Source organism: Callionymus lyra, chromosome 3, assembly GCF_982586985.1.
Source record: "Callionymus lyra chromosome 3, fCalLyr1.hap1.1, whole genome shotgun sequence".
In the NCBI taxonomy this organism is placed as follows: domain Eukaryota; kingdom Metazoa; phylum Chordata; class Actinopteri; order Syngnathiformes; family Callionymidae; genus Callionymus; species Callionymus lyra.
In genome coordinates, this window is record NC_141820.1 from 3,970,181 (window position 1) to 3,994,632 (window position 24,452).

Genomic DNA, 24,452 nt, shown 5'->3' on the forward strand with positions numbered 1-24,452 from the left:
GACTCGTGTTGTGTGAGTCGTGTTGTGTGACTTGTGTCGTGTGACTCTTGTTGTCTGACTCGTGTTGTGTGACTCGTGTTGTGTGAGTCGTGTTGTGTGACTTGTGTTGTGTGACTCGTGTTGTGTAACTCGTGTTGTGTGACTCTTGTTGTGTGACTCGTGTTGTGTGACTCGTGTTGTGTGAGTCGTGTTGTGTGACTTGTGTTGTGTGACTCGTGTTGTGTGACTCGTGTTGTGTGACTCGTGTTGTGTGACTCGTGTTGTGTGAGTCGTGTTGTGTGACTCGTGTTGTGTGACTTGTGTTGTGTGACTTGTGTTGTCTGACTTGTGTTGTGCGAGTGATAGTTGTGTGATTCGTGTCGTGTGACTCTTGTTGTCTGACTCGTGTTGTGTGACTCGTGTTGTGTGACTCGTGTTGTGTGACTCGTGTTGTGTGATTCGTGTTGTGTGACTCGTGTTGCGTGACTCGTGTTGTGTGACTCGTGTTGTGTGACTTGTGTTGTGTGACTCGTGTTGTGTGACTCGTGTTGTGTGACTCGTGTTGTGTCAGTCGTGTTGTGTGAGTCGTGTTGTGTGACTCGTGTTGTGTGACTCGTGTTGTGTCAGTCGTGTTGTGTGACTCTTGTTGTGTGACTTGTGTTGTGTGACTCGTGTTGTGTGACTCGTGTTGTGTGACTCGTGTTGTGTGACTCGTGTTGTGTGACTTGTGTTGTGTGACTCGTGTTGTGTCAGTCGTGTTGTGTGACTCGTGTTGTGTGACTCGTGTTGTGTCAGTCGTGTTGTGTGACTCTTGTTGTGTAACTTGTGTTGTGTGACTCGTGTTGTGTGACTCGTGTTGTGTGACTTGTGTTGTGTGACTTGTGTTGTGTGACTTGTGTTGTGTGAGTTTTGTTGTGTAACTTCTGTCTTGTGACTTGTGTTGTGTGACTTGTGTTGTGTGACTTGTGTCGTGTGACTTGTGTTGTGTGACTTGTGTTGTGTGACTCGTGTTGTGTGACTCGTGTTGTGTGACTTGTGTTGTGTGACTTGTGTTGTGTGACTTGTGTTGTGTGAGTTTTGTTGTGTAACTTCTGTCTTGTGTTGTGTGACTTGTGTTGTGTGACTTGTGTCGTGTGACTTGTGTTGTGTGACTTGTGTTGTGTGACTTGTGTTGTGTGAGTTTTGTTGTGTAACTTCTGTCTTGTGACTTGTGTTGTGTGACTTGTGTTGTGTGACTTGTGTTGTGTGACTTGTGTTGTGTGACTTGTGTTGTGTGAGTTTTGATGTGTAACTTGTGTCTTGTGACTTGTGTTGTGTGACTTGTGTGACTCGTGTTGTGTGACTTGTGTTGTGTGACTTGTGTTGTGTGACTTGTGTCTTGTGACTTGTGTTGTGTGACTTGTGTTGTGTGACTTGTGTTGTGTGAGTTTTGATGTGTAACTTGTGTCTTGTGACTTGTGTTGTGTGACTTGTGTTGTGTGACTCGTGTTGTGTGACTTGTGTTGTGTGACTTGTGTTGTGTGACTTGTGTTGTGTGGCTTGTGTTGTGTGAGTTTTGTTGTGTAACTTGTGTCTTGTGACTTGTGTTGTGTGACTTGTGTTGTGTGACTTGTGTTGTGAGTCGTGTTGTGTAACTTGTGTCTTGTGACTTGTGTTGTGTAACTTGTGTTGTGTGAGTCATGTTGTGTAACTTGTGTTGTGTGACTTGTGTTGTGTGACTTGTGTTGCGTGACTTGTGTTGTGTGACTTGTGTTGTGTGACTTGTGTTGTGTGACTTGTGTTGTGTGACTTGTGTTGTCTGAGTTTTGATGTGTAACTTGTGTCTTGTGACTTGTGTTGTGTGACTTGTGTGACTCGTGTTGTGTGACTTGTGTTGTGTGACTTGTGTTGTGTGACTTGTGTCTTGTGACTTGTGTTGTGTGACTTGTGTTGTGTGACTTGTGTTGTGTGAGTTTTGATGTGTAACTTGTGTCTTGTGACTTGTGTTGTGTGACTTGTGTTGTGTGACTCGTGTTGTGTGACTTGTGTTGTGTGACTTGTGTTGTGTGACTTGTGTTGTGTGGCTTGTGTTGTGTGAGTTTTGTTGTGTAACTTGTGTCTTGTGACTTGTGTTGTGTGACTTGTGTTGTGTGACTTGTGTTGTGAGTCGTGTTGTGTAACTTGTGTCTTGTGACTTGTGTTGTGTAACTTGTGTTGTGTGAGTCATGTTGTGTAACTTGTGTTGTGTGACTTGTGTTGTGTGACTTGTGTTGCGTGACTTGTGTTGTGTGACTTGTGTTGTGTGACTTGTGTTGTGTGACTTGTGTTGTGTGACTTGTGTTGTGTGACTTGTGTTGTGTGACTTGTGTTGTGTGACTTGTGTTGTGTGACTCGTGTCTTGTGACTTGTGTTGTGTGACTTGTGTTGTGTGACTTGTGTTGTGTGACTTGTGTTGTGTGACTTGTGTTGTGTGACTTGTGTTGTGTGACTTGTGTTGTGTGACTTGTGTTGTGTGACTCGTGTTGTGTGACTCGTGTTTTGTGACTTGTGTTGTGTGACTTGTGTTGTGTGACTTGTGTTGTGTGACTCGTGTTGTGTGACTTGTGTTGTGTGACTTGTGTTGTGTGACTTGTGTTGTGTGACTTGTGTTGTGTGTTTGTAAAGATCAACCTGCGTCTCATGGAAGCTTCAAGAACCAGAGAAGAGAGTTTGTTCTAATTGTTGATGGTTTTCTTCAACATTCAATGATTTGAACGTCTTTTACTGTCGAGTCATGATAGAAATACTAGAGTTTAGTCTCCAGACTGAGTTGATAAATATGTCAAGATGACTTGAAATATTCTTCACCTTCCTGTTGTGTTCATGAAATATCAACTTCTAGAACCAAGTTCATGAGTCGAGGAAAAGTCATTCAAATCCTCTCAGAGTGAAAAAGGTTTCATGAAGAAACATGAATCCATTCACTGTTTACATCCATGTGTGTGTTTGTGTTTGTTTGAAATGATGTTCTGACCTGAGAGTCTCCAGGTGACAGTGTGGACTCTTCAGTCCAGCAGACAGCAGCTCCACTCCTGGATCCTTCAGGTCAAAGTTGTGACTCAGGTCCAGTTGAGTCAGACTAGAGGACGGAGAGCTGAGGACTGAGGACAGAAGTGAACAACTTCTCTCTGACAGTCGACAGAAGCTCAGCCTGTGAAAGAGACGAGTGTCGTCAACAAGAGGATTGATTTGTGTTTATATGAGAAACAAACACAAGAGAACATAAGGAAAAATAAGTCACAAAACAAACAACAACGACAAATGAAAATAAAAGGTTGTTACATGTATATTGATCATAATAACACATCATTGATTCTTTTTCTATTCACTTACTTATCTCAGTGTTTTTGTGTGTTTTCTCTCAATTGTTGTGTTTAATTCTTTTCCAGAGTAAAAATATCTTCAATTTAATCAAGACACTGATTCAATCGTGAAGATTCACTTCAGTCAATTTATTCTATTTGTTTTTTAACATTCAATTCAATATGAACAGGTTTACAAAGTTATTATTCATAACCGTGTCAGGTGTGAGTGTGAAGGTGTTGCAGGTAATACAAGCTCAAACAATGTGTGTGTGTTTGTCACTCACACTCCTGCACTCTCTCAACATTGTTGTCTTCATTTGAATGTTTACAGTTAGAAAATTCAAGGTGAATTCTCTCCATCTTTGGATCCAGTGGATCTATGTTGTGACACAGATGGAGTGTCAATCATCCTCCGTCACATTCACCTTCATTTCTTCTCCATGTTTGCTTCACATGAACTGAATTAGTTTCAACTTTTGAAACATTTCTCAAGTTTGGAGACTATTTTTGAAGTTGTTTCTGGACATCAATCAATATATGGATCAGTTTGATTCCATCTGGTGACACTTTTTATTCATGATTCATAAACATGTTTCAAGTGAAGATGTTTCTTATTTTCTAATGATATTTTTTCACATTCATCAAAGTCTTCAAAGTTTTCCTCCATCATTGTTCAAACATGTCGTTCCTTTAAATCTCCAGGTTTCAAATGTTTTCTCTGTAGTTGCAGGTTTGACTATGGAGGCCTAGGAGGGTCAAACCAGGATTTACTGTCAGCTTTCATTGATATTTGAAACAATCTTCCATGTTTGAAGACAATACTTTTGGCAGAGATGGACTCGAGTCAACGACTTGGACTCGAGTCCAACTCTGGTCGCACCTATCAGACTCGTGACTCGTGATTTGTGACTCCAGTACACTGGGACTCGTGAAGAGTGACTCACTACTGCACCTGGTTAAGTGATTCGTGACTCAAGAGTCGACCCAGACGAGTCATTGTGACTCGAGCGTCGACTCAGTTATTTGAGTGAGTCTAAAGTCAAATCATCTTCTGGTCACTGATCCATGCTGTGAGTCTTTATTGAGTGAATCTCCTATAGATGGTTCATCTAGTGACTCCAACATGGCTTCAGACTTGATTGACAGGACTATGTTGATGGTTCAATGTTTGATAATAATCAGTGAAAATCTAATGTTTTCATACAAGTCATGAGTTCATTGAATCTTCTGGTGTTTTTCATTTTAGCTTCAGACTAACTGTTGTCGTAACTTGTTTCTACTTTGAATATTCTTTGTATTATTGTGAAGTTTGCAGTGGATTTAAGTTCATGTTATTTATGTTCTTGTGAAACGTTTTTAGTTTTATTTTGAAAGTTCACTTCCTCTCTGTTTATCTCACAAGAGTTCAAAAGTCTAAGAATCGAATGTGTTTGAATGGATCTGAGATCAGTAAATATGTGTCAACATACTGAACAGCACGACCCAGCAGAAGAACAAATCAAGTTCAAGTAGAACCTGCTGAAGACTGAGGTCACTTAGAATCATCTGCTTCATTGAAGAACTCACTGAAGACTCAACTTTGACTCTCTGGAGTCTCACCTCTGACTTTCACATGTTCTGAAGCTGAAGACATGATGTTCTGACCTGAGAGTCTCCAGGTGACAGTGTGGACTCTTCAGTCCAGCAGACAGCAGCTCCACTCCTGGATCCTGCAGGTCGTTGAGACTCAGGTCCAGTTGAGTCAGACTAGAGGACGGAGAGCTGAGGACTGAGGACAGAAGTGAACAACTTCTCTCTGACAGTCGACAGTTTCTCAGCCTGTGAAAGAGACGAGTGTCGTCAACAAGAGGATTGATTTGTGTTTATATGAGAAACAAACACAAGATAATATAAGGAAAAATAAGTCACAAAACAAACAACAACGACAAATGAAAATAAAAGGTTGTTACATGTATATTGATCATAATAACACATCATTGATTCTTTTTCTATTCACTTACTTATCTCAGTGTTTTTGTGTGTTTTCTCTCAATTGTTGTGTTTAATTCTTTTCCAGAGTAAAAATATCTTCAATTTAATCAAGACACTGATTCAATCGTGAAGATTCACTTCAGTCAATTTATTCTATTTGTTTTTTTAACATTCAATTCAATATGAACAGGTTTACAAAGTTATTATTCATAACCGTGTCAGGTGTGAGTGTGAAGGTGTTGCAGGTAATACAAGCTCAAACAATGTGTGTGTGTTTGTCAATCAAGGAGTCGACTACTTCCACTATACATGGACTACTATCAACCTTCAGCTAATGCCAACATGACTGACCAAACGACTGTTGTAGTTCAACATCTGGAGGACAGTGAGCTGAGACTATGGTATCCCATCCAAGGACGACAGCCCCTCCATCAGCTCCACACAACAGCTCAGGAGCCCATGATGGTTCAAGTCACTTCCCAACGGACATTTCTAGATTCTTTCATGTTAGACACGAAACACCAAGAGAACTCAAGGCTCCTCTTGTTTTCCGTGGGGATGTTCAGACAAAGTTGAGTTGGAAGAATGGCTCGAGTTGATGGAAGATTATTTCAAGAAACGTGATGTTCAACTGGAGAGTCGGGTGGAAGAAATTCTCACACATTTAAGGGCTCGAGCTAAAGAGTGAAGTTTGGGATAGAAATGGAGAGATAGATGTTGCACGCCGTCCTCACGCTGTGTCTGGTCTCTTGAGGAAACTTTTTTCTTCTGAACGCTATTCATCGGTGCCTTTGGCAGACTTTTATTCAACTCTCCCAGATGTGATGAAGACCCGTAGGACTACTGGCTCCGCCTCAAGAAAGCTGCTGCAGTCGCCACAGGTTGCTTGTGGGAACAAGACAAATGTTTGATCACCCAGATCTGGCTCACATTCCGGTCCATACTTTGGATAAATGGTCAGCCGTGAAGTGCAGGACGTGTTGGATGAATTTCATAGACTAGTTTGAAGACACCAGCCAGACATAGTGAAGAGGTGAACATGGATAGAGTTGAAGTTAACCTACAGCAGCCTGTGAACCACCTGAGAGACAGCAGCCAGTTGATCCAGACTCTTCTACAATGGAGAGGTTGCTGGGGTTGTTGGAAAAGATGCTGCAGAACCAGAGTCAGAACCAATACAACAGAAGGACACGTAACAACTACAAGAGACAACACCGAGTAGAAGGACTTGACGCTGTGCCATGTTCTGTATGTGCTGATGGTTCACACTCTGCATATTCTCACTGCCGAGAAAACCTTCTCTGCTTCTTTTGTCACTCTCCAGAACACACAAGACGTAACTCACCTCAAGTTCTTATGCCACCTGCCTTCACACATCAGGGAAACATCATGAAATTGCTCATTTCAAAGATGAAGGGTTCAATAGTTCCATCATTAACCTCAACATGTGATGATGCAGTTATTTTGTCACATTCAGACGAGTGGAAAGAGGAAGACCTGCAATCCAGGATCAGGACGACAAAGAGTCGTGTCACACTGCAACCAGGGTCTGAACATCTAGTGTGGGCTAAAGTGTCATCGTCTGCTCAGTCAACTGTGGGGAAAACAGTTGTGATCGAGCAACACAGTCCAAAGTGAGACCTGCACAAATCCTGGAAGGAAGAGTTGTCACTACCTTGTGGGGGGATGGCTGGGTTCCTGTGAAGATGTTGAATCCTACTGAGAAGCTACTCACTATAAAAATAAATGCTATGGTTGCAGATGTGTCACTCGCCCCTCAGTCCAAGACTTGCCTCAACCAGAACCCGTTTATTCTAATGTGATGTTGACACAGAACATCCACTGCTGTCTGAGGAGATGATCATCCACACGTTGAAGGACATGGATCTGGAGGACTTAGATCTCACCTGTGAAGTGTCTCTTGATTGTTAAAAAAAATGTAGTACGTATCGTCCAAAGTTATGAGTGTACTTTCTCAAAACACAAAATGGATTGTGTTGAATGAATATGTTCATAGAATCTGTTTGGTGGACGACAAGCCTCTCAGACTGCAGTACCTCCGTGACCCCTCTAGTCAATATGAGAAACTGAGGATCTAAATAAGATGGAGGAACAGGGGATTATTCGTGAATCTCAGAGTGAGTTTTCTTCTCCTCTTATGCTTGTTGTTAAACCTAATGGTGACCTACGCATTTGCAATGACTTCAGATGGTTGATGCCAGAACAGTGAAAGATGAGGACCCCCTGCCCCACCAGACAGGTCTGCACAAATATAATAGAATGCCCAGGGTCTTACCAACAGCCCCGCAACATTTATACGGATGATGATGTCCATATTTGGTGATAAGAACTTTTCTTTTGTGTTATCTGGACGACCTGCTGGTTTTTGCTCCATCAGAGGAGGTTGCAATTGAACGGTTGGAGATGTTTTTTTCGCGTCTTGCTGCTAACAACTTAAAGCTACACCTAGGAAATGTAACTTTCTTTGCAGATCTGTAAGGTTCTTAGGACACATTATTTGTGCAAATGGTGTAAAAGACAGACCCTGATAAAATACAGGCCGTGGTTGATGTGGAAGAACCTGATCTGTTTGACTCTGATGGAATCACTTCTTCTGCAAAGAAGATGAGATCATTTCTTGGCATGGTCCTGTATTATCACCATTTCATAGAGGGATGTTCAGCTGAAGCCAAACCACTTTTTGATCTTGTTTCTGATCCTGTCTCCTGTAACAGCAGAGGCAGAAAACGCAAACCTAAATTGAAAAGGTTTCATCAGACTCACTCCTGTTGATTGTTCTGCTGAGTGTAAGGCTGCATTCCAAACACTTAAACATGACTCAGTCCACAGTGTCACTCTGGCTCACCCTGACTTCACAGAGCCCTTGTTCCTGCTGTAGAGCTTCTTTTGATGGGTTAGGTGCTGTCCTCTCACAGTTGCCACCAGGGGGCACTGTAGCACGACCAGTGGCTTTTGCCAGTAAAAGCCTCTCACGTTCACAGCTGAATTAACCTGCTCATCGGCTAGAGTTTCTGGCGGTTTGTGATAAGTTCAGTCACTGGCTCAAAGTGAGACATCTTACAGTTTGGACAGATAACAATCCCCTAACCTACATTTTGACTAAGCCCTGGTTGGACGCATGTGAACAAAGATCGGTGTCCAAGTTGGCAGCTTATAGTTTTGATCCGAACTATGTACCTGGCAACAAGAATGTGGTCACTGGTGCCCTTGAGAACCATTTGTTCAGTCTTGCATTGTTCATAGACCTGTTACAGAGACCTACGTCTCATTGTTGGAGAAGATGTGTGGCCTTGAAGATGAAAAAGTGCATGGTGCATTCAAGTGTACTACGAACTGTCAAAGGGTCATTGAGCAGTCTTTGAATGAGGGTGAAGCACTAGACCAGGCCTGCCCAACCCGTGGCTCCCGGGCCGCATGCGGTTCTTTGCCTGGTTTCATGCGGCTCTAACGTTCTAGTGTTGTGTCGTTCACGAACGATTTGTTCGAACGAACGATCTTTTGAGTGAACGTACTGAACCAAATCACTTCATGAAGTGATTCATTCCTTTCTCAGTTCAGTTGAACGCCGCGACCGTGCCGGTAGGAGGGATTCTATGATAAGACTTTGCTACAGAACATTTAGTTTTTATGTTGGCACAGATTTGGTCAGTGTGCGCATTCGCTTTGCTTGAGTTCAATACGGTATTTTCATCTAACGCGCAATAATACAAGCCAGATCTGAAGAGGTTTGTTCAAAGCTAGGAATGACAGAAGTCCTAATAAGCAACATGCATAGTAAGAGAGAAAAATATTTTAATTATTATATTTTGTTTGTGGACTTGGTTGAACTGAGAGTTTGTGTGTGTAAGACAGTACAGTACAGTACACACAGTGCACACAATGTTCATTGTTGAAAATGACTGGCCCTGACTGTAGAAGTCAAATTCTGTCATTATCATGTTGGTGTGTGACATTTACAATAAATCTGGCTAAGCAGAGGTCTGTGTGTGAGGAAGGGATGATGTTCATGTGACCCATGATGTGGCTCTTTGAGGTAACACAGTAAAAAAATGTGGCTCTCATGTTGTGTGACTCTTGTCGTGATTTTTGTCCTGTGACTTGTGTTGTGTGACTCTTGTTTAGTTAGTTGTGTTGTGTGGCCACCCCTGCACTAGACCAACAAAATTCCATGACAGCTGAAGAATTATCAGCCGTTTTTGAAGCACAAATGTCCGGTGGAATGAGCCAGAAAGAAGGCACAGAACCTCCTCTTCCTCATCTTGTGGACATCACTCAGTCTGACTCATTAACTAAGAGTGAAAAAGCCAGACTGCAAGAACAGGACAACATTCTAAACATGGCGTTTCATTATGTCAAACGTCATAGGCAACTAAACACAAAAAATCTTCCAGTTAATCGTCCCAAATTCATTAAAAGGTCAGGTGTTGCGTGGTTTACATGACTCAGAGGTCATCAGGGTCAGACACACACTGTGTCACTGGAGTGGACTGGAGAGTGACATCATTAACCACGTAAAGGGCTGTTTTCACTGTGTTGTTGCTAAAACTCCAGAACCTGCATTTCGTGTCCTCCTTGAATGCATTCAAACATCTGCAGCTTTGGAATTGGTTTGCATAGATTTTTGTTCTGCTGAGAAATCTGTCAATCAAAGCGTGGACGTACTTGTTGTGACTGATCATTTCTCAAAAGCTAAGCAGGTATCCATCGACTGGGTTCGCACCCTTTTTCCTCATGTTTGGCAGGACACCACGATAACCTGTTGATGTTGTGTTCCAGCATGCTCTCCCTGATTCCACTGTTGTTGACCATCATGACTTTGTGTCTCGGTTGAAGCAGGAGTTATCCGAAGTTACTCAAATTGGCCAAAATCTAACCGCAGAGCTGGGGGCATCTTAGGGTCTCTTGCTGTTGGTGATCGGGTTCTGCACTCTTGACAAATGAGCGATTACTGATAGTGAAAACACATCATTCCTCTATAGACCTAATGCACTGTAGGAGCGAGTGACACTGTACCAAGATGGCCGCCCTGTATACACACCGCTCTAGTGAGGGCAGCAGTCGATGCGGCGTCCATGTAATTATGTCTATGGCCTCGAGGACTGAGATGAGGTAGGAGGAGGAGATGCTCTGTGAGCATTAGTGTATAAAAATATGTTAGAAACACCTTTTCTTTCAATTGTCGTATTTTATATTCTTTGTTTAGAAGCAGTTTTATTGTATATGTTTGTTTAATTGTTTATCGTTTAACTTATTGTGTGGTGTTTCTAGAGCGAGAGCAACGAGTGTGTGAGCGATCCATCCTCAAACTGTATTTTGATTTATGTGCAGAATCTTACAAATAAAAGACAAGTGATCCACGAGCAGCTTCATTGGTGGAATCAGAAGTGTGATGATCCAAAGGTTATACTCACATCACCATGAACATTACCCTGCATTGAAATCTAGCAACAGAACAAGTGATGACATCACAAGAGTCTCTCAAATGTCTTTGAATGGATCTGAGATCAGTAAATATGTGTCAACATACTGAACAGCACGACCCAGCAGAAGAACAAATCAAGTTCAAGTAGAACCTGCTGAAGACTGAGGTCACTTAGAATCATCTGCTTCATTGAAGAACTCACTGAAGACTCAACTTTGACTCTCTGGAGTCTCACCTCTGACTTTCACATGTTCTGAAGCTGAAGACATGATGTTCTGACCTGAGAGTCTCCAGGTGACAGTGTGGACTCTTCAGTCCAGCAGACAGCAGCTCCACTCCTGGATCCTGCAGGTCGTTGTAACTCAGGTCCAGTTGAGTCAGACTAGAGGACGGAGAGCTGAGGACTGAGGACAGAAGTGAACAACTTCTCTCTGACAGTCCACAGTTGATCAGCCTGTGAAAGAGACGAGTGTCGTCAACAAGAGGATTGATTTGTGTTTATATGAGAAACAAACACAAGATAACATAAGGAAAAATAAGTCACAAAACAAACAACAAAGACAAATGAAAATAAAAGGTTGTTACATGTATATTGATCATAATAACACATCATTGATTCTTTTTCTATTCACTTACTTATCTCAGTGTTTTTGTGTGTTTTCTCTCAATTGTTGTGTCTAATTCTTTTCCAGAGTAAAAATAGGGTTCAGTTTTAGACACCGTAACGTATTGTTGTGCATCTTCACTTAATAAGGCTTTTGAGTTCATGCAAAGTGCTTTTGATCAAGTTCAGGCTCAGCTTTGTCAACTGAAGCTTGTTCTCAATGCTGATAAGACCAAACTTATGGTATTTTCAAATAACAAAAAGATTGAGATAAATCACAATATTTTAACTTCCCAAGGTCATGCAATTGAGGAGTATTTTTACAAATACTTGGGTTTTATGATTGATGACCACATCTCTTTAAAATTCACATACAAAACCTGGTAAATAAACGGAAACTAAGGTTAGGCTCGACGACGACGAGTCGAAGCTACCTTCCTGACCGTTCTTGATTCTGGAGATGTGTTGTACATGAATTCATCAGCTCACTGTCTAAAGATGTTGGACACTGTGTAACATGGAGCCTTGAGGTTCATGACAAACTGAAGACCCTTAACCCATCACTGCACACTATACTCAAGAGGTCACTGGCCTTCGCTCTCTTCGCCACGACTTAGTCATCGGCATGTTTGTATCTACAAGGAGATTATAGGTTATGAATGTTCCTCCAGCTCGTACTGAACTGGGTAAAACAGCTTTTAAGTTTTCTGCGCCGTCATCGTGGAAGAAGCTGAAGAAGCAGCACAAGTTTGAGACTCTGGTGACTTTTGACAAATTCAAGGCTGTTGTCAGGAATTTGACGTCGAACTCTAACAGCAAGTGTGAATGTTTTTAGTCAGTAATCTTTTATCCTTTTCTGATATTGTACCAACGCACTTAATACTGTATGAAATAGTTTTTATGTGTAACTATGTTTTGCTGTCCATCCTGTCCAGGTCTCTCTGGTAAAAGAGATTTTAATGTCAATGAGACTAACCTGGATGAATAAAGGATCAATAAATAAAATAATAATACAGAGTTATTCATTCACTGTTTGTGTGTTTGTGTTCACGACACATGTTCAAGTGTTTGCTCATGAAATTCAAATGAAAAGTTGATGTTGTTTCAAAAGTGACTTTAGAAAATGATGGATTTACAAAACAAAGTGAAAGAAAAACCATGAAGAGAGAAAGAAGGAGTGAGTTGGTGACACAGAGATGAGTTGAAATGAAAGATATGAGCAGGATGTGAGACGACACTGTTGAATATTGTGATGAAGAAGAACATGTTTGACTTTTCATACAGTTGCTGATGTGTTCATCACACATGCTCACATCACCATGAACATTACCCTGCATTGAAATCTAGCAACAGAACAAGTGATGACATCACAAGAGTCTCTCAAATGTCTTTGAATGGATCTGAGATCAGTAAATATGTGTCAACATACTGAACAGCACGACCCAGCAGAAGAACAAATCAAGTTCAAGTAGAACCTGCTGAAGACTGAGGTCACTTAGAATCATCTGCTTCATTGAAGAACTCACTGAAGACTCAACTTTGACTCTCTGGAGTCTCACCTCTGACTTTCACATGTTCTGAAGCTGAAGACATGATGTTCTGACCTGAGAGTCTCCAGGTGACAGTGTGGACTCTTCAGTCCAGCAGACAGCAGCTCCACTCCTGGATCCTTCAGGTCGTTGTAACTCAGGTCCAGTTGAGTCAGACTAGAGGACGGAGAGCTGAGGACTGAGGACAGAAGTGAACAACTTCTCTCTGTCAGTCGACAGTTGATCAGCCTGTGAAAGAGACGAGTGTCGTCAACAAGAGGATTGATTTGTGTTTATATGAGAAACAAACACAAGAGAACATAAGGAAAAATAAGTCACAAAACAAACAACAAAGACAAATGAAAATAAAAGGTTGTTACATGTATATTGATCATAATAACACATCATTGATTCTTTTTCTATTCACTTACTTATCTCAGTGTTTTTGTGTGTTTTCTCTCAATTGTTGTGTTTAATTCTTTTCCAGAGTAAAAATATCTTCAATTTAATCAAGACACTGATTCAATCGTGAAGATTCACTTCAATTTATTCTATTTGTTTTTTAACATTCAATTCAATATGAACAGGTTTACAAAGTTATTATTCATAACTGTGTCAGGTGTGAGTGTGAAGGTGTTGCAGGTAATACAAGCTCAAACAATGTGTGTGTGTTTGTCACTCACACTCCTGCACTCTCTCAACATTGTTGTCTTCATTTGAATGTTTACAGTTAGAAAATTCAAGGTGAATTCTCTCCATCTTTGGATCCAGTGGATCTATGTTGTGACACAGATGGAGTGTCAATCATCCTCCGTCACATTCACCTTCATTTCTTCTCCATGTTTGCTTCACATGAACTGAATTAGTTTCAACTTTTGAAACATTTGTCAAGTTTGGAGACTATTTTTGAAGTTGTTTCTGGACATCAATCAATATATGGATCAGTTTGTTTCCATCTGGTTCAATGTTTGATAATAATCAGTGAAAATCTAATGTTTTCATACAAGTCATGAGTTCATTGAATCATCTGGTGTTTTTCATTTTAGCTTCAGACTAACTGTTGTCGTAACTTGTTTCTACTTTGAATATTCTTTGTATTATTGTGAAGTTTGCAGTGGATTTAAGTTCATGTTATTTATGTTCTTTAAAACGTTTTTAGTTTTATTTTGAAAGTCCACTTCCTGTCTGTTTATCTCACAAGAGTTCAAAAGTCTAAGAAGAAGCTCAAGAGACATTCATTTGCATAAACTCAAGGACTTGAAGAAACATTAAACAAGACTTTTCTCTCTTTGCAGCCAACGAGGTGTTGTTTTGTTTGAATGTTAGTTTCTATTAACACTGTGTTAACTTTTCATTTTCTTCATCATTTATGTTCAGTTTTCACGCTGGATTTCGGGGTCAAGCCTAAAATAAACCCTGTCTGTGCCTGAGGGAGAAACATACAGTCGTTCATTCACTGTTTGTGTGTTTGTGTGTTTGTGTTCACGACACATGTTCAAGTGTTTGCTCATGAAATTCAAATGAAAAGTTGATGTTGTTTCAAAAGTGACTTTAGAAAATGATGGATTTACAAAACAAAGTCAAAGAAAAACCATGAAGAGAGAAAGGAAGTTGGAGTTTCTCAGCCTGAATGAAGAAGGAAATCAAACATTCATGGTTCATATCAGAGATGTTTCAATGATCCACTTACAGAACTTCATTTGAAGCTTGAACCACCGGCAGAAGCCTCTCAAGAACCTCCTCTGAGGTAGAGTATTTCTTCAGGTCAAACACTTTCAGATGTTCCTCTGAGGACAGTAAGATGAAGGCCAGGCTGGACCATTGAGCAGGAGACAGTTGATCTGTGAAGAGACGTCCTGATCTCAGCTGCTGTTGGACCTCCTCCACCAGAGAAGTGTCCTTCACTTCATTCAGACAGTGGAACAGGTTGATGATTCTCTCTGGAGACACATTCTCACTGATCTTCTTCTTGATGAGCTTTGCTGTGTCCTGATTGGTCCAGGAGCTACTTCCTGTCTGTGTCAACAAACCTGTCAGGAGACTCTGGCTGGTCTGCAGAGAAAGACCCAGAAGGAAGCGCAGGAACAAGTCCAGATGTCCATTTGGACTTTCTACAGCTTCATTGATTTCTTTCTGGTAGAACTTTTCTATGTCAACGATTCTTGACTGCAGGTTGACTTCGGAGTTGAAGAACATCTGGTGAACATGAAGAGCAGACAGAAACTCCTGAAGACTCAGGTGGATGAAGCAGAACATCTGGTCCTGGTACAGTCCTCTCTCCTCTCTGAAGATCTGAGTGAACACTCCTGAGTGAAGTGAAGCAGCTGTGATGTCGATGTCACTCTCTGTCAGGTCTGATTCATAGAAGACCAAGTTTCCTTTCTTCAGGTGCTCAAAAGCCAGTTTTCCCAGAGACTCCATCATCTTGCTGCTCTCAGGATCCCAAACTGTGTCTGTCCAAGCTGCTCCATGGTACTTCATCTTCTTGACTTTGGACAGAACCACCAGGAAGTAGATGAACATCTCAGTCAGGGTGTTGGGCAGCTGTCCTGTCTCTCCTCTCTTCAACATGTCCTCCAGAACTGTGGCAGTGATCCAGCAGAAGATCGGGATGTGACACATGATGTGGAGGCTTCGTGAGGTCTTGATGTGAGAGATGATGGTGCTGGTCTGCTCCTCATCACTGGACCTCTTCCTGAAGTACTCCTCCTTCTGGAGGTCAGTGAACCCTCTGACCTCTGTCACCATGTCCACACACTCAGGAGGGATCTGATTGGCTGCTGCAGGTCGTGTGGTGATCCAGAGACGAGCTGAGGGAAGAAGATTCCCTCTGATGAGGTTTGTCAGGAGGACGTCTACTGAGGTGGACTCTGTAGCTGCTGTCAGGACCCGACTGTTGAGGAAGTCCAGAGGGAGTCGACACTCGTCCAGACCATCAAGGATGAACAGAACCTGGACTTCTTCAAAGCTGCTGAGATCTTGGGTTTCAGGAAAGAAAAGATGAACAAGTTCCATCAAACTCAACTTCTTCTCTTTCAGCAGGTTCAGCTCTCTGAAGGTGAAAGGAAACATGAGCTGGAAGTTCTGGTGAGCTTTGCCTTCAGTCCAGTCCAGAGTGACCTTCTGTGTCAGGAGGGTCTTCCCAATGCCAGCCACGCCCTTCGTCAGCAGGCTCCTGATTGGTCGGTCTCCTTCAGGTGAGGCCTTAAAGAGGTCTTCTTGTCTGATGGTGGTTTCTGGTCTGGTCGGGTTCCTGGTGGCTGCTTCGATCTGTCGGACCTCGTGCTCCTGGTTGACCTGGTCTGTGCCCCCCTCAGTGATGTAGAGCTCCGTGTAGATCTGATTCAGAGGAGCAGAGTTTCCTGCTTTAGCGACCCCCTCAGACACACTGTGGAACTTCTTCTTCAGGCTCCTCTTCAGCCGTCGTCGACACTTTTCTGCACGACTTCCTGAAGAAGAGAAGTCCCATGAATCTCAATATTCTAGAAGCTGAAGATCAATCTTCTCAGCAGCTGCAGGAATTTCAATCTCAAATGTTCTAATAGATTCAAGTTTTCTTTTTCAACAGGTTAAGGGTTCAAATCCTCTTACTTCCCCACAGAAGACCAGCAAGCTCCTCCTGCTTCATGCTCCTCAGGAGGTTCATGATGAACATCAAGAAATCTTCTCTGCTGCTCCTCATCTGCTCCTCTTCACACTTCAACTCCTCCTCTTCCTCATCATCCAGGTGTTTCTGCTCACCTGGTCTGAGAAACTTCTTCACTCTCTCCAGTTCCTCCATGACCTTGTCCTCCAGCAGCTGAAACACAAACATGTGACTTGATCATGTGACCTACAGATGTCACCAGAGGTATGTCTCATTCCAAGTCTAACCAGGACCTGTTGAGCAATACTTTCTTCAAGAGTAGGACCAAAGAGTCTGAGTCACATTCAAATCTCATCTTCTCTCTAAAACTAAACAAGAGTCTCAGCCACACCAGACCTTCTACTTCATGTATGAAGCTGACAGGTGGAGTTGTCCAGGATCAGAGCTTCATGAAGCAGCAGAAGCAGCTGACTGGTGAGTTAGCAGCTGTTGTAGTCAGCAGGTGAGGCTGAAGACTTGAACGTACCTGAAGTGTGGAGTCCACATCTGTCTGATGCTGCTGGACACACTGGAGACTGAGAACATCCGAGACCTGCTGATCCTCTCTGTGAAGAACATCAGGCCGTCAATAGGTTCTGTCTACTTCTACAAGGACACCAATGATCTGAGCAAGACTCTGACTCTTCCATGTGCAGACCACCTAAGATAGAATCTTCCACATCCATGGAAAACCAAGTTTGTCTCACACTTCAGTCGTGATTTCATTCTCATGGCTGCAGTTTGTTGCTTCTTCTCTTGTGAGTCGACTTTCCTCCACGACTGTCTGCAGCACTTTTGACGAGCAGTTCGTGAAGCTCAATAAAAGAGAAGTTTTGAGCTGCATTGACTCATGAACATCTTCAGTTGAAGTCACCAAGAGTCACTAACTGCTGATAGAAACACACACAGCTGTGAGTGAAAGAATGATTGTTGAGGATCAACTAACAGTCTTTGACGACTCAAACATTCCCTCAATCATTGAATCAGTGACTCTTAAATCACTTGAAGTATCTTCTCTCACACATCAGTGACCTTCATCTGAGGCGCTCATATGATCCACGTGAAGGTTGCATCACAAGAAAAACACTCAAATCAAAGTTGACTTTTGATGAATATTTCATCACGTTTGTTGTGTGTCAAGTTTCACAAGACTTCAGGTGGAGGAGAAGAAAAGTAGTTGCACTATTTAGAATTCTTCTTCTTGACTCAACAACTGAAGAGACTGTTGGTCGTCACATGATACAAACTTCTTCAACAACAGAGGGAATGATCCAGTGAAATGAATTCACTGTATTTGACATCAAGTTGTGGATTTCTTCATGAGTCCAACAGCACCTGTCTGTCCCACAGCAGCTGTTATTGTCTCCATGACTGTTGCTCATGCTAACATGTCAACTGTGATGAAGTGCTGAACATCTGAGGGCTTCAGTCCAAGTAGAAAGAACCTCAGAGACCTTTGTACAGACCCAACATCACATCAGTGAGTCAAAGAGGGACAGGAAACCTCACCTGTCTTCTGAAGACTCTTGTCCACCTTTGAAATTATCAGGAGGTTCCATAGACCAGTCACTCTTCAGAGACTCACAGTTGAGTTCAGACTCTTCTTGTTTCTTCTGGTAGATCCTGAAAGACACAAAACTCTGATCAACACTTTAATCCATTCCTCTGTTGTTCACCATCTGACCACTAGATGTTCTAATGTTGCTCCTGTTGTCTTTCACCTCTGACGCTTCTGTTCAACTTTGAAGTCAATTCCTACTCCCATAGATCTGTCACTCTTCAGAGACACACAGCTGGGAGCAGGTCCAGGTCCAGGTCCAGGTCCAGGTCCAGGTCCAGGTCCAGGTCCAGGTCCAGGTCCAGGTCCAGGTCCAGGTCCAGGTCCAGGTCCAGGTCCAGGTCCAGGTCCAGGTCCAGGTCCAGCAGATGTACGTAGCTTTGATCTGAACACACACAAGTTTTAGTGAGAAAATGATTCCAGTACTTGAAGGTCTGACAGGAGAAGTGATCTTCTCACCTCTGAGCTCTGGTCTGACTGTCATGGTCTTCACCCAGAAGTTCTTTAGAGGCAGGATCTTCCTCCTCTGTGTCCACACCTGCACACAAACACAACAGCATCATCACTCGTCATCATTGTGTTGTTGATACTATAATAAAACCTCATCAGTACAAACAACATGTTGTTGCTCAACCACACATTCATGTGTTCACTCTCTGATACTGACTGATGTAACAACTTGTTCAGTAACAAGCCTGAGAGGATCATTAAATCTTATTATCTCCTCACTGGCTTGTCGGATCACAATATGACTCTTGTTGCAAAGAAGTTGACAAAAAACAGGTTTACTTACCAGCAAGAGATAATTAAACATTCCTATGGAATAAGGAAACGGGACATGAATGCATTTAAGGAAGAAATAAGCCAAACTGATTGGAGTGATGTTCTACTCACAGATGATATAGAGGCCTCTTGTGGATCATTGTTAGATGCCATAAATAGAATTAAAGAAAAATACACCAAAACGTTCAGAAATGGACACCCCAAGGTCAACCTGCCTTGGTTCAATGACAACTTGTGAAAACAGCACTAAATCAATTAATGATGGACGAGTTTTTAGTAGTCTTCGTAACAAAGTGAATGAACCAAAGAAGGCAAAGACCAACTTTTTTATGGACATTATTAAAGAACGAAAGGGAAATAAACTTATATTGAGGAACGTTAATGAATTCACAAAGAGAGAGCTGGACATGAATTGAAAATACATGGACATTTAACCAGTGATTGTAATGAAATTACCTCTGCATTTAATATTTAGTTTATTGAGTCAGTGCAGAATCCATCACATACATTTGGTGCAAGAATTAAAGACATAGCAGCAGCAAATTATACCAAACCTGTTTTTAAGATAATTGAAGTACTATGCTAAGCTGTGCAGTGTCCCTGTTTAATAAAGGAAAAAATCAAATGTATTAACATTGATTCATTTATTCACCTCACTCTTGATTCATGTATTCACTTCACTATTGTATCATGTACTCCCCTCACTCTTGAGTCATTTATTCACCTCACTCGATTCATGTATTCACTTCACTCTTGATTCATTTATTCACCTCACTCTTGATTCATTTACTCACCTCACTCTTTATTCATTTATTCACCTCACTCTCATATCATTTATTCTCCTCACTCTTGATTCATTTATTCACTTCACTCTTGATTCATTTTTTCCACTTCACTCTCGTTTCATGTATTCACCTCACTCTTGATTCATGTATTCACTTCACTATTGTATCATGTATTCCCTTCACTCTTGAGTCATTTATTCACCTCACTCGATTCATGTATTCACTTCACTCTTGATTCATTTATTCACCTCACTCTTGATTAATTTACTCATCGCACTCTTGATTCATTTATTCACCTCACTCTCGTATCATGTATTCTCCTCACTCTTGATTAATTTATTCAACTCACTCTCGTTTCATGTATTCACCTCACTCTTGATTCATTTATTTACCTCACTCTTGATTCATTTATTCACCTCACTCTCGTATCATGTATTCACCTCACTCTTGATTCATGTATTCACCTCACTCTTGATTCATGTTTTCACCTCACTCTTGATTAATTTATTCTCCTCACTCTTGATTCCTTTATTTACCTCACTCTTGATTCATTTATTCACCTCACTCTTGATTCATTTATTCACCTCACTCTTGATTCATTTATTCACCTCACTCTCGTTTCATGTATTCACCTCACTCTTGATTCATTTATTTACCTCACTCTTGATTCATTTATTCACCTCACTCTCGTATCATGTATTCACCTCACTCTTGATTCATGTATTCACCTCACTCTTGATTCATGTTTTCACCTCACTCTTGATTCATTTATTCACCTCACTCTTGATTCATTTATTCACCTCACTCTTGATTCATTTATTCACCTTACTCTTCATTCATTTATTCACCTTACTCTTCATTCATGTATTCACCTCACTCTTGATTCATTTGTTCACCTCACTCTTCATTCATGTATTCACCTCACTCTTGATTCGATTATTCACCTAATTCTTAATTTATGTATTCACCTCAATCTTTATTCATGTATTCACCTCACTCTTGATTGTTTAATTCACCTCACTCTTGATTCATGTATTCACCTTACTCTTGATTAATTTATTCACCTCACTCTTGATTCATGTATTCACCTCACTCTTGATTCATTTATTTACCTCACTCCTGATAATTGTATTCACCTCACTCTCGATTCTTTTATTCACCTCACTTTCGTTTCATGTATTCACCTCACTCGTGATTCGTTTATTCACCTCACTCTTGATTCATGTATTCACCTCACTCTTGATTAATTTATTCACTTCACTCTTGATTACTTTATTCACTTCACTCTTGATCTTGGTGAACACATGAAATGACAGTGAGGTGAATAAACGTATTCACCTCACTGTCATTTCATGTGTTCACCTCATTCTTGATTAATCTATTTACCGCAGTCTTGATCCATGTATTCAACTCATTCTTGATTAATCTATTCACCTTAGTCTTGATCCATGTATTCACCTCAGTCTTGATTCATGTGTTCACCTCACTCTTGATTAATTTATTCACCTCACTCTTGCTTTATATATTCACCTCACTCTTGCTTCATGTATTCACCTCACTCTTGATTCATGTATTCACCTCACTCTTGATTTAGGTATTCACCTCACAAACTCAGTCTCGATTCATTTTTTTACCTTAGTCTTGATCCATGTATTCACCTCACTCTTGATCAATGTATTCACCTCACTCTTTATTCATTTATTCACCTCAGTCTTGATTCATGTATTCACCTCACTCTTGATCAATGTATTCACCTCAATCTTTTTTCATTTATTCACCTCAGTCTTAATTAATTTATTGACCTCACAAACTCACTCTTGGTTAATCTATACATCTAACTGTTTATTAATTTATTCCCCTCACTCTAGATTCATCTCACTCTTGATTCATTTATTCACCTCACAAACTCACTCTTGACTCATGCATTCACACTCTGACTGGGGAACATCATGAACAGCATGAAAAAAGTCACTGACCTGTGAGCAGCTCTCTGCTCTGAAGACTTGTGTCCATGTTTGTAGGTGAAACTTCCAGGTGAGCTGAGCTGCTTCTGATCCAGACTCAGGGAAACACTGATGAACCGTCAGTGAGGAGGTGTGTCTGTCAGAGACATCAGTGCAACATACTGTGTTGTTGACTCACACTTTTATAACATAGTTCAACAACACAACATGTGCCACGAGGATAAAGACGTTTGACAAGTTCAATCACAATGTTGATCTAGAAGAAGGAATGCAGTCTTGTTCACCTGTCGCTGCCACACCTGTTGCTGCCACACCTGTCGCAAACACAGCTTTATCTCTTTCACTTGTTTATTATCCAGTTTCATCTAGTTTTGTTCTTTTCATCCAAACAAGTCTTGGTTCTGATCCAAATGCTGCACATGTCCTCCAGGTGTCTTCAGCTTCACACACTTGACAGAAGCTTCCATGACAGTGATGGACAAACACATCAGCACTTCTGAAGCATCATTGACATGTGATTATTTTCACAACAAACTCGTCGTTGTGTTCGTGGAATACTCTTGGCCACCAGGTGGTAGTATATAACCATTATACGTTGACTGAGTTGGTAGTCGGCCATCTTGTTCGTGTTTATGACGGTGGTTGGACATTAATCCCGTAGTTGTAACGGCTCAGGAATAACGGCCCCTTTCCAAGTTTGGCGAGCCAAGTTTAGGGGTCAATCACCGTATCAATCGACGAGCCTGTCGGACTGGGAGGTGGAGCCAACTCCCAAGACCCGGTCCAGGGGGCAAAAATATCCACCATTGCGGACACCGGGGCACAGTCAGACCTCTGGTCTCTGGAGGAGTTCCTGGCTTATGGGTTCTCGCACAATGACCTCCACTTGGAAGGTCGATCATAACCTGGTCCACCTTCAGTCACAGTACACTCCTCTGGTGCAGAGACAGACTGTGACCACTAGGACAATCAGAAAGTGGACCAGCTGTGGAGGATGCCATCAGAGACTGCTTTGACACCACAGACTGGGATGTGCTGCTGAAGTCACAAGAGGACATCAAGGGTCAGAAACACTATATAACGGATTATATATTTAGATTTCTGCTCAGACGTTGTCGCCCCTGCTGAGACTGTCCGCTGTTACCCTAATAATAAATTAATTTTACGCCGTTGGTAACAAAGGAGGTCAAGGATGTCCTTAACAGAGAGAAGGTTTCAGGAGCAGGGACAGAGACGCCATGAGGTCAGCAAAGCAGGAGGTGAAGCCATGCTGGGGAAAGTACCAACCCTGTAGAAGACTTCCTGTATAGTTCCAGTCCTGAAAAAGATCCGGCCGAGCGAGCTGAATGATTACAGACCAGTGGCGCTGATGAAGACACTGGAGCGGCTGGTCCTCAAACATCTCAGGCCACATGTCCAGCACGCACAAGCCCCCTGGTGTAGAAGATGCCATACTTCACCTCCTGCATCGGACCTACTCTCACATGGATTAAGGATGTGGCTCAGTGAGGATCCTGATCCTGGACTTTTCTAGTGCCTTCAACACCACCCAGCCCACTCTGCTGCAGGACAAATTGACACAGATGCATGTGGACCCTGGTCTGGTCACCTGGATCTCGGACTATCTCACTGATCCACCACAGTATGTCAGGCTGGAGGACATCACTTCTGACACAGTGGTGTGCATTACAGGAGCACCTCAGGGGACAGTACTGGCCCCTCTTCTTCACCATCTACACTTCAGACTTCTGCTACAACTCAGAGCCGAGTCTCGTCCAGAGGTTGCTGATGACACTGCCATTGTTGGATGCATCAGGGACAACAGCAAGGACGAGTACAGAAGTCTGATACATGACTTTGTGGACTGGAGTGAGAGGAACCCCTTGCAGCTGAACACCTCAAAGTCCAAGGAGCTGGACTTTGGGAGGTCCAGGACAAAGCCATGTCCAGTGTCAATGAAAGGCGACAAGTTGTAACTCGGTGTGTTGCTGGACAGTAAACTGACACAGACCATGTGTATAAGAAAGTTCAGAGTAGACTGTACTTTCTGAGGCAGTGTTTTGTGCTGAGGTGTGTTGGGTTGGGAACAGGAGTGTCAACAGGTTGGACAGGTTGATCAGGAGGGTTCTGTGGTTGAAGCTGGACTCACTGGTGACAGTTCCAGATCTCTGGAAAAACTACTGTCCATCATGTTCTATTTCTAGTTTTACTACTAATTCTACTTGTACTTCTACTACTCATTCTATTACTCCTTTTCTATTTATACTACTTATACTTTTACTACTAATTCTACTACTGCTTCTACTACTTCTACTACCGTTCTAGTACTTATACTTATACTACTAATTCTACTTGTAATTTTAATACTAATTATACTACTGCTTTTACTAGTAATACTTACACTAATTTAAATAAAATAATAAATAAATAATATAATACAATAATTTAAAATTAAATAAAGAGATGTTTGGAAATGTCTATCAATGGTACAAGAACCACAAAGGATGGGACGATCTTGGATGAGTTGGATGACATTCGACCTACAACAACCTTGGCCTTGATGGACAAACAGCGACGGTTTCCCAACAATGACCAAAGGGGGATTTGTATGTAAGTAAGTTAGTAAGTAATATTTGTATAGCGCTTTTCCTTCTTGTTTGATTTTGCTTCCACTAAAAAACCAAAGTAAATTATAATAATTATAATATTATCCATGTAATTTTAATAGTTTCCTTTGGACTAAGACTCAAAGGTGGTGCTCCATTATTCCAGGTATATTCTTAAAATATTACATTGTAATATTTGTAATAACCAGAGTGCTGGTCGTTCTGATCAAATTTAACCCTATACTTACTACACTTCAATACTATCAATACTATCAAGACTAC

At 41.6% G+C, this 24,452-nt stretch overlaps 1 protein-coding gene across 1 annotated transcript; it reads right to left on the reverse strand.

The window, feature by feature from the left end:
• Positions 1 to 4,038: 4,038 nt before the first annotated feature.
• Positions 4,039 to 21,656, reverse strand: LOC148083047 (NLR family CARD domain-containing protein 3-like). Its single transcript, XM_087785711.1, has 10 exons — positions 21,577 to 21,656; positions 18,492 to 18,570; positions 18,196 to 18,417; positions 17,984 to 18,097; positions 16,962 to 17,040; positions 16,441 to 16,648; positions 14,540 to 16,298; positions 10,997 to 11,170; positions 4,947 to 5,120; positions 4,039 to 4,048 (listed from the first exon to the last, which is right to left on the reverse strand). Exons 1-10 carry the CDS (start codon positions 21,611 to 21,613, stop codon positions 4,039 to 4,041), a joined length of 2,856 nt encoding a protein of 951 aa, XP_087641837.1. The 5' UTR covers positions 21,614 to 21,656.
• Positions 21,657 to 24,452: the final 2,796 nt, after the last annotated feature.

Bases quoted from the DNA above. Each gene is read 5' to 3' on its own strand.
- LOC148083047 (XM_087785711.1), bottom strand. From the start codon at position 21,613: ATGGACACAAGTCTTCAGAGCAGAGAGCTGCTCACAG. The intron at 18,418-18,491 runs GTGAGAAGATCA...GTGTGTGTTCAG, and splicing joins AGTCAGACCAGAGCTCAGAG to ATCAAAGCTACGTACATCTG. The intron at 17,041-17,983 runs GTGAGGTTTCCT...TGTTCTTCACAG, and splicing joins CAAGAGTCTTCAGAAGACAG to AGAGGATCAGCAGGTCTCGG.